The following is a 13157-nucleotide window of genomic DNA, read 5'->3' on the forward strand; positions in this document are numbered from 1 at the left end:
TAATTTAATTTAATTTAATGAAAATAAAAATAATAATAATGATAAAATTAGGTAAAAATATTATTTGGATTTAATTGAAATTGATTTTGGGAAAAAGTGGTGAAACTTTAGATTCTGGGGGGGGTGTTTTTGAAAAGAAAATCGGAAACTAGGGGTCAAAACGCAATTTGAAAAAGTTGTGTCACGTCAACAGCCACGTCAGCAGCCCGGTCAGCAGCCCCGACCAACCAGGACACGGCGCGTGGCAAGGAAATGCTGACACAGGACGGGCCACGTAGGCGATCTGCGTGCGCGCAATCAGACGGCCCAGATCTGTTCCCACGCGCACGGACGGCCCAGATTGCATCGCAATGGATGGCCCAGATTTAATCCCAATTAAATCATGATCGGACGGTCCAGATTTAATCTTGATAGACGGTTGAGATTAAAAGGCAAAGGGTATAAATAACCCCACCCACACCTGACCACAAAACCCTAGCCGCCAGTGCCTCGTCGGAGAAGAAGAACCAGACGCCGGAGGAGCCGGCCGCCGCCACCCGCCGCCGCACCGGAGAATTTTTTGACCTCCAATCGAGGTAAATTTTCTCCCCCTAGCTCGTTTTTCGATGCTAAATCTGCCTATGGCCAAACCAGAGCCAAACCACTGGCCAATCGGCCGAAAAACCCTGCCGAAGTCCGGCAGCGCCACCGCGGCTCCCCTTTGTTTTTGCCTCCGATGAGGCCTTTCCCGGCCTCCGTTCGATGCAAATTTTATACTACTGTGATCATCATTCTTTCCTCTACAGGTTGATTGGAGCCAAACATCAAAACGCGACTCACGCAGGAGGAGCAGCCGCACCCGAGAGCACCACCTCCGGCAAGTCTCAGTTTTTCGTGATTTTTTGGCCCACCGATGGCTCTAGGGTTGTTTTATCGTAGGGACCAATGCAAGTTTGGCCGAATTTGGCCGAAAACGGCCAATCCGAGGCGGATCGCTGCCGCCGGAGCACGGCGAAGCCACTGTGCCGGAATTCTGATATTGGCTGAAAGGGGCCCTAGGTCTGATTTGAGACTTTTTGGGACACGTGCAGGTACCGGTAGTGCGTTTCAGTTTTTTCGGGAAAAAATTTAGAGAAATTAAGGATAACCCGTAGGTGTACTGTAGAGCTGATTTCAGACCCCGAAACAAGTAAGGATCCCTCACCCTATTTCTTATCACGGTATTAAAGGTTAATAAATAATTAAACGGTATTTTGTGACTTTATAGATGTGTAATTGATTAAGGTTGCCAATGGAGCCCGAGTCTGATACATTGTTGGCCAGTTGTTGTTTGATCTAATTTTCAGTATTAAATGCAGTATGATGTTTGATGTAATTATTTTATGGTCTCGTATGCATGAATCATGGTTTCTTTTATTATGGTTTGTATTATGGTGAACCCGATACTGTGTTGTCTTGTTTGGTGTCAATTACTGGTTTACATGTTGTATATGATTGGATGATTGAGATCAAGGAAAAAGACAAAAATGTTATGTAAATTGATAAATAGATAATGTGGACAGCCTGACTAGATATCCTGAAAGATGGTGGACGGACCGGGTCCGTAGGGAACCCTACCGGGAACATGGTCTCTTATATCAGACGGGGTATGGAGACCTTATGTGTTTTGGCGCCCATACCGGACGGGGTATGGGGACGACCCATTTCACCCTCATACCGGATGGGGTATTGAGGCCTATGGTTTTGGCGTCCATACCGGACGGGGTATGAGGACGACCCTGGATTCAGGTTATTAATGTTAATGATTCACGTGTAGCGAGGACCCCCTATGGATCCCCATGGATACTAGTAGGCTGGTAAAAAGAGGAACTTTATTGTCTGATTATTGAAATGCAAAAGTAGGACATGTGTTCTATTACAAAGTGTATATGATTTTATGATGATTATCATGTTATTATTTTCATAGGTTATTTTCATGAATCTCACCGAGGTAAGTGGACAGTAAATGTTTTTATATTAATAAATGAGTTTATTATAAATTATGCTACATTGATCGTTTTTATTTTCTACCGACTTTTACTTCTGTGGTAATGAGATAGTGTGATGTCTTTACTGGGCTGGTGTAGCTCATTCCTTACTTAACCATTTCAGATCAGGAAGACATGGTTCCCGAGCCCGTTCCGCAGGAAGACGGCGAGTTAGACGCTTAAGGACTTTATAGCTCTATTTATAGTTTTTATTTCGAGTATCACTTTTAATTAACTTATTCTTTTATGTTTTGAGTACGGTTTTGGTCATTGTGTAAGGGATGTTAATCAAAATTTTTATTACGCTTCCGCATTTAAGATTTTTAATACATACATCTTCATTTAAATTTCCGGGGCCGTTACACCGAGTCTTAATCGTCCTGATATAAAATGGTTGATAATAAAAGAGTGAGTGCACTAGCTCAGTAAAAATATCAACGTCTTAACACTGAGACAGAAAATTAAAGGTTTGTAGAAACAGTAAAACAACCAATTGAGCTTATTTTTTTTTTGTTAAATAAATTCATTTAACTGAAAACATTAATTTCTCACTCACATATAAGTTTTCAGATGCTATTTATGAAGAAAAGAATTAGAATAGTAATTCACATTATGCATTCTAAAAGACCAACAATAATTAACTTTTCTATTTTTACTTATTTACCATGTTGCTGGGGGTCCATATGGGTCCCCCATTACATGTGGACTAAACATTCATTCAATAAATCAAACATCTGTCCTCATACCCGATCCGGTAATGGGTATCAAACACACCACCGCCTCAATACCTCGTTTGCTAATGAGCGTAATCAAACAATTTCCAACTCCTTCTGGTATGGTGCTTCTCAGTCCTGTCTGACTAAGGCTAATGTCTATGGTATAGTTTACCATATGTACCAAGTCCGTACACCATTTTTCATGACACCCGATAAGCCCTTTAATTTAACAGTGTTGATTACACATACAAGTTTCCATTAGCTATCTAGTCACAAAATATGTGAAAAACTCATATCTCGTAATTACAAAAAAGTGAAATGATCAATCAATAAGTGATATCAATTAAGACTCATTGGTTTAAGAAACGTAATTAAGACATTCGTTGTAAATTGATATAACAGAATAAAGATCAAAATGGTTTGAGTAAACTGAATAATAAAAAAAAAATACATAATAACAAAAATTAAAGTACACGAAGTAAAGTGAGTAATTGAGGTAATATAATAACAAATAGACAATACAAATAAGGTAGAGACAATTATACATTGACTGGTTACTAGCTCAATCGGTAACCTATATTTAATCAATCAAGGGGTTGCCAACCACATAAAAATTTCTGTTTATTTTTTTCAATTTGACTTTAATTTAGCTGTAATAGGAAAAATGGTGAGAGATTTTTACTCTGAGTCGGTTTTCGAAACACCACCTTTTCCACTACACTTTTCGGTTCTTGAATTTCTTGAATTTTTCTGCTAAAACTAAAACATTCATCAAATAGCATGGAAATATGTAAAAAATGGCCAAAAAGGGCGAAAAGTCTCACCGGGGGGTTGGTTTAAGGTTCCAGCACAGCGGCGCTGCCGTGCTCCATTGCTAATTCCACCTTCTATGGCGGCTCCTCTCTTGGTCAGACTGGTTTCAACCAATTCTGGGTGAAAACCTGTTCACTTTAGGGTTAGGTGTTGTCTGTTGGTGGAAAAAGGAAGAAAATTGAAACTTATCAGCGGTTATGACTTTTTGGTGCGATGGCTTTTCCATTTCTCCCTTGCAGTCTCGACTTTCCTTCGACTACCCTGCACCGAAAACATGTTAGATGGTCTAGGATCGAGAAACAAAAGAAAACGGTAAAAGGGTTCGGGCTCATCAGAGTGGTCTTTTTATTTTAGGTGTGACGGCTCAGCCGAGCTTCACCTTCCATTTCTAGTTATCCCTCGGGTTTTCCTATATCGAGAAGGGTTTTGGGTAATTTAGAATGGAAAATCAAAATGAACGGGGGAAAAATTGCTCTTACTGGTGTCGGTTTAGGTCTCCGGTGCGGCAACGACAGTGTCCGACTTCTCCTCCGGTGATTGGTTTTGGGGAGCTCGGGTAGAGATGTTTAAATACCTCCTCAGCTTCGATCTGGGCCGTCTATGCAAGGACACGTGAAGCAGCGAAGGCCATTCGATCGCACCTAATGGAAAAATTGATTTGGACTGTCCGATTGGAGAAATGCAGGTCATTCGATCAAGCCTATTCGGGGAATCGATCTCGACCATTCATGTGCGCGGGAGTGGCCCTGAGCCGTTCGATCGGCCTGGCACGCAGGTTGCCCGCATGGCTTCTGAGCCTAATTTTCAGACTCGGGGTATTACATAGTATGAGAGAGAGAGAGAGAGGGAGAGAGATAGAAAAAGGGAGAGATAAAGAGAGAAAGAGAGCGATAGATAAAGGAGAGGCGGAGGGAGAGAGAGAGAGAGAGAGAGAGAGAGAGAGAGAGAGTGTGTGTGTGTGTGTGTGAGTGAGGGGGAGAGAGAGAGAGGGAGTGAGGGAGAGAGAAAAAGAGAAAAATAGGGAGAGTGAGAGGGGGAGAGGGGGAGAGAGAGAGAAGGAGAGGGAATGAGAGAGAGAGGGAGAGAGAGAGAGAAAGAGAGAGTGAGGGAGAGAGAGAGAGAGAAAGAGAGAGTGAGGGAGAGAGAAAAAGAGAAAAATAGGGAGAGTGAGAGGGAGAGAGAGATAGGGGGAAGAGAGAGAGAGAGAGAGAGATATATATATATATATATACAAGTAATTAGCATGCCTCCAAGTAAAGATTTATTATTTATGGTGGTCCGTATAGCAATTGGATACACATTTTTTTAATAGATAAAAAATTATAGTGGTACATTAAAATTTGGTGAAGAGATAGTTTAATATTTTATTTTTATTTAATTTATAGATTGTAATTATTTAATATTTAAAAATAAATCGTAACTTATATATAGCTAGATTAATTCTATTCACATCTTTACTTCATCAATGCTATTTCTCTTATTCTTCGTTGATGATTGACTTAAAAAAGCTTTGTTATAAAAAGTGACGTACATAAATTAATTTTTTTATAAAATTGGATCACCCATCCTAAAATATTAATTAAAAATTTTATGAAATGACATATGGTGAGTTACCACATGAAACGTGCTAATTTACTTGTCCCCAACAGCACACATGTGTGGTTACCACCGACAGGTGTTCGCTTCTTCAGCAAATTGTATCAATGTGAATTAGAAGTTCGAGCACGTGGTGAGTTACCGGACAAACCGGTTACCGTACCGGCTGTCACCGGTAGTCTTCCCCGCCTGTGATTTCTCTTTTCTTTTTTTTTTTTTTTAAATTTAATATCATCTTCTTTAGAAATTAACGGTCAAGATCTCTCATATGACATCACTCTTTTCCAAAAATCCCCCTCTCCCATCTCCGTCTGCTGCAGCTTAAAGCTTCTCGTTTTTGTGTTTGTTTCCTTTATATTCATCTTATTTTCTCTCCCTCCTTTCCTGTATCTTATGTTATGTTTGGTGGTGAAGGAGAAGGAATTTGATCTGTGAATGTTAATTATATGGTTTCTGAGTTGGATTTTTGAGGTTGAATTTACCTGAATTCTGGGTCTGGTCAGTGATTTGTAAGGAGTAAGATATGGAGAGAGATTTCTTGGGTTTGAGCTTGAAAGAACCACTACCAGTGGTTAAGGAGGAGATTAACAATGACGGGTTCAAAGAGATAGGTTCGTGCATGTTCCTCTTATTTCACTTTTACCTTCTTCTTTGGTTGCTCTCTTTTTCTTCTTTTAACGTTTTACCGATTTTGAAGTCGTAGCGAGCTTAGTCTTTTTCTTTTATCTGCCCAATTTAGTTTCCTTGGTTAGTTTGGATTCGAATTTACTCTTTTCTTTCTCTGTAAAATTCTCAATTGCGTTGCTTTTGCAATTAAGATATTTGAACCCGTTTGGTGGAGTTGGTGACATCCTAGTTAGGTAGAAATTTGTCTTATAATAATTCACCTAAAACTTTTGTGTTTTTCCATGTTTGAATAACCAGGAAGTCATTAGAGTGTGAAATTTGAATTGGTAGTAGTGATTTCTTGTGATTTTTGTAATTTTTCTTCTCTTAGCTATTTATGGTAAAGAATTGGCTGTACCCATAAAGAACACCAAAGTTTATCCACTTGTTGGAGCTTGAGATTTCCACTTTTCTCCGTTTAAAATCCAATCAAAATTTTCCTCTGTTAAGGGATATTTTTTATTTGGTTTATATTCATATGAAAAATTATGGCTATGTTTGCCAGGATTTTCTAAGAGTTTAGGGATACAATGGCCTCTCTCAAACAAGGCTTATGCCCTTCCCCACTTGATGCCTTTGAAGGTTACACAAGATGATAAGACTAAGAAGATCGGGAATGATCCCCTGTTGTCCTCTGTGTTCATGCCCACATCTGAAATTCAGGTTTGACATATAATTCCCTCATTCTCTTTCTCAACCTACTTGGTATGGAGAATCAGATCAGAGTTTCATACTTACTCTAACAATTAAGTCACTTTCATTCTTTGTTGATTTTTCTATTCTTATTTGGTTAGGTAGAAAATATTAAATTAGACAATAATAGCATTCTAATTCCAACATTTATTTCATTTTATTGCATTCCTTTTCTCATTCCATGGACTTTTGCATTTGGAGTAAATCTGGCTTTATGGTTTTTCCAGAGAGTATTTCAGATGGGTCTAATAGAAAAAGTTCTATGAAACAGTCTATCTATGTTTCAGCTTTAATTTTTGGAAGTATGTTCTTTGGCTTTCCTTTGCAAGTTGAGCTCAATGATTGTATACTTGACTGCTTGAAGATTTTTTGTAGATTTGTTAGTCATCGGTAAAATCCTGATTCGATGATTGTGATTGTGTTTTTATTATATTCCCTTTATTAGTTTTATTATCTAGAAATCCTTTAGTGACAACAAGGAAGGAGATACTTAATTTTTATGTTGACTGGTTGTTTTATGCAGCACGATGTGCATTCTTTGCATCGTCAGTATGAGATGAAGATGTTTCCAGTCGCCAACCAGGCAGTTTCAGTTCCTATGAGCAGTGGTTTTTTCCAAAATCATTTTGCAACTTGTGGGCAGAATTTGCCTGCTGCTACCATGAAGTCTCAATTGCTGGGAGGAATTCCGGTTGCAACTGCACATTCAGTTCTTCCCGCTGTTGGTTGTGTTGGTGGAATGGCTGAACCGTGGTAATTTTATATTCTTCGAGAGTGATTTCACCTAAATATTGTGACAAATACAGACACACTACTTACATAAAAATCTCAATTAGAAGATATTGGAACCTGATTAGCATTTACTTGTTCAGGAATGATGTCAAAATGACAGGCTCTCCTGCACAACTTACCATCTTCTATGCTGGGACAGTGAATGTGTTTCAGGATATCTCCCCTGAGAAGGTTCTTTCGCATTCTCTATCTTTCAGGAAAGACTATTTTCCAAATATTAATTGTTAATTGGGTCATTACTAACTGACTTTTGGGTATCTCATCCAGGCACAGGCTATCATGTTCATGGCTGGAACTGGGTCTTCTATGATGACACACCCAAAAGTTCATGTCCCGGCACCTAGCTCAAAGCCGGCAGCTGGTGATGGTTCTCCTGTGAATCAGCCCATAAGCACACCACCCAGCTCTGGCCTGTCTAGCCCCCTCTCTGTGTCATCACATACTGGTGCTCAATCGGGAAGTGGGTCCACCAGCACTGAAGACATGATGGCAGCTAAAACTGTCGGAATTGCAACTGCTCCGGTAAGCAAAGTAGAGCCTCCAAAGATGGTGAATGCAGTAGGATCTGTTTCTGCTACTAGTATGATCCCATCAGGTATTAAATTGAATTTGGTAACTGTTTTCCTTAATAGTTACCATGATTAATTCCAGTAACCTTGTTCATGAATACTGCAGATATACATAACCTTAATGTCACCCCAGATCTGACATAATAAAAGCAAGGCTTCTATGTTTACCATACTTGAATAACAATCTGGGTATTTTATTTGACAGTTCCACAGGCTCGCAAAGCATCCTTGGCCCGGTTTTTGGAGAAGCGCAAGGAGAGGTTAGTTATAAATGAAATTAGATGATATCTGATATGTGTAGCTTATATATTTACTCTAGTTTATTGTCTTCTGATGTTTTGTTTTACACTTTTTGGCATCCCAGAGTTATGAATTCAGCTCCTTACAACCTACACAAGAAATCTGCAGAGTGCACCGACGCAGAATCCAACGGCATGAATTACTCAGCATCATCTGCAGCAGGAACTGGTTGTTTTTGAGCAACGAAAGAGGGCAAACCAATGACCGATGCAGAAATTTTTACAAGAAAAATTTCTGTAGTATAAGCAATGGTCAATTTGTTGTATTTTAAGCTTAAATTGATTTTGTTTTGAAATAGCTACTGGTGATGGGTTTTACCCTGAAATTCCTTTTAAGGTGGATGATTTCATGTTTGTAAGCATCGAACTATTGTTACTTTTGTAGAAATAATAATACAAGGCGAAAGATTTCTTCTATTAATTTCTTTAATGGGCATAAAATATAAATTTACAGATGAATTAACTATAAATTAATGATTGAGTTAATCACAAATTAATAAAATAATTAGAAATTAGGATTTAGGATTAAGAAATAATAATTGTTTGGTCCCACCCCATATGGGATTTACACGTGCAAACGATTGGATATTAGCCAAGCGATGCCACACTTTAAAATGTGATTTTGCAAATTGCAACTTTTGGAATCTCTCTCATTTTTCAAACTTCTGTCTCCATACAAACTGTATGTATGGTGCAAATTAAACCGATTATTATTTGGAAATCAGAAAAAATTTAAAACTATTTATACTCACATGTTTTCAATTATCAATTTAACTAATCAAAATATAATTAAAATTTATTATACCATGCTTTTATTTTTGGTAACTACAATTATGATATAGTAATGCATTTTGAATTTATCTTAAAGTAGTAATTTAATTTCATTCTAAATTTAATAATTAAACTTAATTTTATCAAGTATTTGAAAAAAAAAAATTGTCTAGTTTTCCTTCCTTAATTATTACTTAGATTTAAGCTGGTATCATGTAAACTAAAATTCGATATTAATTTTGAGTTAATATTATGTATTTTTGTATTATTTAGTACATATCTATTCATCTATTTATTTATTTTAATTATGTATATAAAATTTTACTTATTTACTGTTAAATGATTTAAAAGAATTATCAGAGATATTAAAAAAAAAAAAACAACCCAATTAAGTTAATTTAATTAATTTGAGGGGTAGAATATAAAATTTAAAAATATATTTTCTACAAAGAAATCTTAATGCTCGCTACTATATGTTTGATTACATGGCACGGGCAAGGCAACCTTCTACATGTGTTACATGAGCATGCATATTCAATACTCTTCCCCAGTTTTAAGTGGAGATTTCAGTATAATCATTTTACCTTTATCTAAAGTCGTAATAATAATAATAATAATAATAATAATAATTTTATACCCAATCAATTTAATGGAAAATTCTAATTCCCACCAACCTCCAGGAAAGTCATTGCTTTATAACGAAAATTATTTTTAATAAATTAATATATTCATTTATTATATAAAATGTATATATTAATTATAATATAAGAAAAATAAATTTTATAATTTGATTTAAACTAATAATTTTTTTTTATAATGGAAATAACATACTAATTATTTAGCTAAAATAAGCTATTAATTTTAAAATATTTTCCAATTAATTTATATTCAGATATTTGTACCCAAGTTACAGAGATAGAAAGAAGTAAAGGATTAAAGAAACAAAAAAGCCAAACATATTCTAAGGTAGTTGTTGAGACAAAAATAATTGCCGAAAATCCAAATCAACAGCATCAATATTCACGTGCTTAATTAATACTTTAAAAAATAAAAATAAAAAGGTTTAATCTCATCCATTCATTATATATTTATCATCCAGCAAGATATTAATAACCGATTTCCTTTCTTTGTAATATTTTCTATTGTTTGGATGTCTGAATGAGTGTTTTTATGTCAATATGACGTGTAATTTTCGTCATACCCCACATGAGGGAAAATAAAAGAAGTGTGGTATGTTGCCATGTGAGGTTGTATTGTCACCATTCGTTTTTTCAAATCAGATTCCCCAATTTAGGGCTTCTCTGTGGGGAGAAGGGCCATTTACTGTATGAACTAAAGGTGGTCAATACATATATATGATACGTACCTGCATGATAAGCTTTTAGTTGGTCCCCAGAATCTGAATCACACATAATAATATTGACAATGAAATGAAGCACGTTTATCATCTTGGGAGCTAGCAAGATCTTGCTTTTTGATAATATGCCAGCTGGAGCACCCACTAATTGTTTGACACAGATCAAAGTTTGCAGAGGAAGATGCTATTCCAACTTTACCAAAAAATTATATCACTTAATCCCTTGTGAATTAAACTGGTTTTAGTGAAGTTTTGTTAGGGTTCGCTTTGGTATTTTTTATCCTGATACTGATATTTGATATGACGTACCAAATAAATTAAGAAAAACACGGACAAATTAATGCAGTAGATTCTTAAAATAGTGAGAGAGAGAGAGAGAGAGAGAGAGAAAAAAAACATGAAACTATATATATAATATATATGTATAATATTATATGCACTTTCTGTGAAGAAGGCACTCAAATTATCAAGTCCAAAAACAAGAAAAGAGCTGGTGAGTAAAGATTGACATATTAACCCTTCAATAAAAATGAGAATGTACTTTTAAATCAAAAATCAGTATTATAATTAACACAATTTAGATATTTTAGAGATAGATACAAATTGAATTATGCGCTGAATATACTTAAATTAGTAATTAAAGTATAATAAAAGAACTAAAAAAGGAAAGTTTCTTGGTAACATAAAAAGAATGTAATTGATTATTCTTAAACCATGTTTTATATATAATAAACTTCACTCGAGAAACTTAAAATTAATTCATGATGTCACCAAAACGTCACAATCAGATTCATTTGGATCTTTAAAATGGCTTTAGAGTCTGCACCAACCCCCAAATCTACTTTTTTATTCTTTTTTTTTTTTTGTTGAACTTTTTGATTTACAAAGTAGAGAGTTAAAAAAGACGTGGGAAGAATTGTCTTCAAGACTGGATCCAATGAGATCATCCTGAGGTCATTTTCTTTCATACCATGTAAAAATACATCAGAAATATAATAGTTATGAAATGTAGGCTTATATTATAGCATATAAAAATATAGTTTCATTAGTATATTAATTAAGTTATATTGATTAAATAAATTTATTAGATTTTATTTAATAAGTAAATTTTTTTAATTTAAATAATATCAATGAATTAAAATTCTAAATTAATTTTTTTTTAGAAAAACATATTTTTATAGTATTTAATTAGTTAAAATAAAATTAATTTTAATTGTAATTACACTTATTTTAATTTTGAATAATGACTAAAAAGTGATGAATGAAGGTTATAATCTTGGCTTTAGTCATTAATTTTATTTTTAAAATTTTTATCTTAATTAGTCATCAAAATTTATTTGAATATTTATAATTATTATATGGTTTGTTATTCTAAAATAAATTAACTCAAAATTCTTTTTAGAAAAATTTAAAATTGAGTATAAAGAGAAAATATAAAATAATTTAAAATTTAAAATTCCATATTAAATTTAATAATTTTATAAACTTATAATAATATAAAATAAAAAATATGTATAATTTTTTAGTACACCGTAATATATAATTTTATTAACTAAAATCAATCAAAAAATTTTTATCAGTTTAGCGTCTAGTAATATATGCATGTATTCGATATCTTTAGAGAAATCAAATTAGATATGATTGTTATAATTATTTAAAAGTACTACAATTTGTTGGAACTAATTGTTATAATGGATTCATAATATGTTATTAGTGATTGCAACCTAACATTATAATACTATTACATTTTGTTATAATATTATTCTATTCTTGACTTAATTAGAAAAAGAGAGAAATTTTTTTAAACAGATTATAAAGATTAGTTTGGTAAAGAATATAAACTAAAATTACAAGAATGTATTTTAACTTTTTAAACATTAAGAACATTTAAAAATACGAGAGTTTTAAAAAGAGTTAAACTTTTCATATTTTCAACTGGCAACCTTCCATCTCTAGTTTATATAATTTAATTTTAACTAAAGTATATTATCTTCTTTTAATTACAAAATTTCATAACTTTCATATTTTTATATACAAAATTATTTGAATCATAATTATAAGCCAACTCCACGAATACAAAATTAAAATAAAATCAAATATAAAATTATATTAGAATTCTATATTGAAGAATATTTTAGTCGTCCATAAAATTGATTACCTAGAGAGTGAGTCCTGCTATAACACCGGTAAAAAGCAGAAATTACATAATACAAAGATGGAACCATATATTTATATATACACATATATATTTGTTTTTTTTTTTCCAAAGGCGGAATCAGAATTGCATCATAACTTCTTTGAACAACCTCCAAACTCCATACAGAATTTATTGAGCGTTAGATATCTAATTCTTATTTCTCAAAGTGGGAATTTAAAGTTTCACCAAATGGAAAGTGGGAACAAAGATGTTAAAACCAAAATTGTGAGGCAATTCTATCCATAAAAAAAGTTAGAAATTGAAGCAAGCGGAACCAAGAGAACTTAAAAGAGATTGAATCAGTGAAGCAAAAGAGAAGACTTCCTCTGTAACCTCCAAATATGATATAATCTTTAATATCTTGTCCTGCCTATAGAAATAAGACCGTCTTTAAAGGCTTATGAAACTTCCCAGTCACCTATATTGTGTTTACCTCTAAATATCCTACATCGGGATCCAGAATTGAAATAGTAGTGAAGGTCAATATCTCTAACGTTCAGAATATCAAAGGAACTAGGTTCTTTAAATTTTGGCAGCTAACTGAGACAACATGGTATATAACCTAATAGTTTCCTTCTGAAATCATGTGTGTGGTGAGGTTGGCACATTTAAATTACCGTTAAATAGAATAGTCGCATTCCAAATTTTACTCTCCCCCTTCCTCATATGATACAACAAAGAG

At 34.1% G+C, this 13157-nt stretch overlaps 1 protein-coding gene across 1 annotated transcript; it reads left to right on the forward strand.

Moving 5' to 3' along the window:
- The first annotated feature begins 5487 nt into the window (after positions 1-5487).
- LOC110823744 (protein TIFY 7-like) lies at positions 5488-8567 on the forward strand. The gene is made up of 7 exons (XM_088214061.1): positions 5488-5742; positions 6303-6460; positions 7014-7243; positions 7363-7453; positions 7550-7877; positions 8057-8111; positions 8216-8567. The coding sequence occupies exons 1-7, from the start codon at positions 5655-5657 to the stop codon at positions 8328-8330; spliced, it is 1065 nt and encodes a 354-aa protein (XP_088070187.1). The 5' UTR covers positions 5488-5654; the 3' UTR covers positions 8331-8567.
- Positions 8568-13157: the final 4590 nt, after the last annotated feature.

This window comes from Carica papaya, chromosome 2, assembly GCF_054855325.1.
Source record: "Carica papaya isolate Zhongbai chromosome 2, ASM5485532v1, whole genome shotgun sequence".
In the NCBI taxonomy this organism is placed as follows: Eukaryota; Viridiplantae; Streptophyta; class Magnoliopsida; order Brassicales; family Caricaceae; genus Carica; species Carica papaya.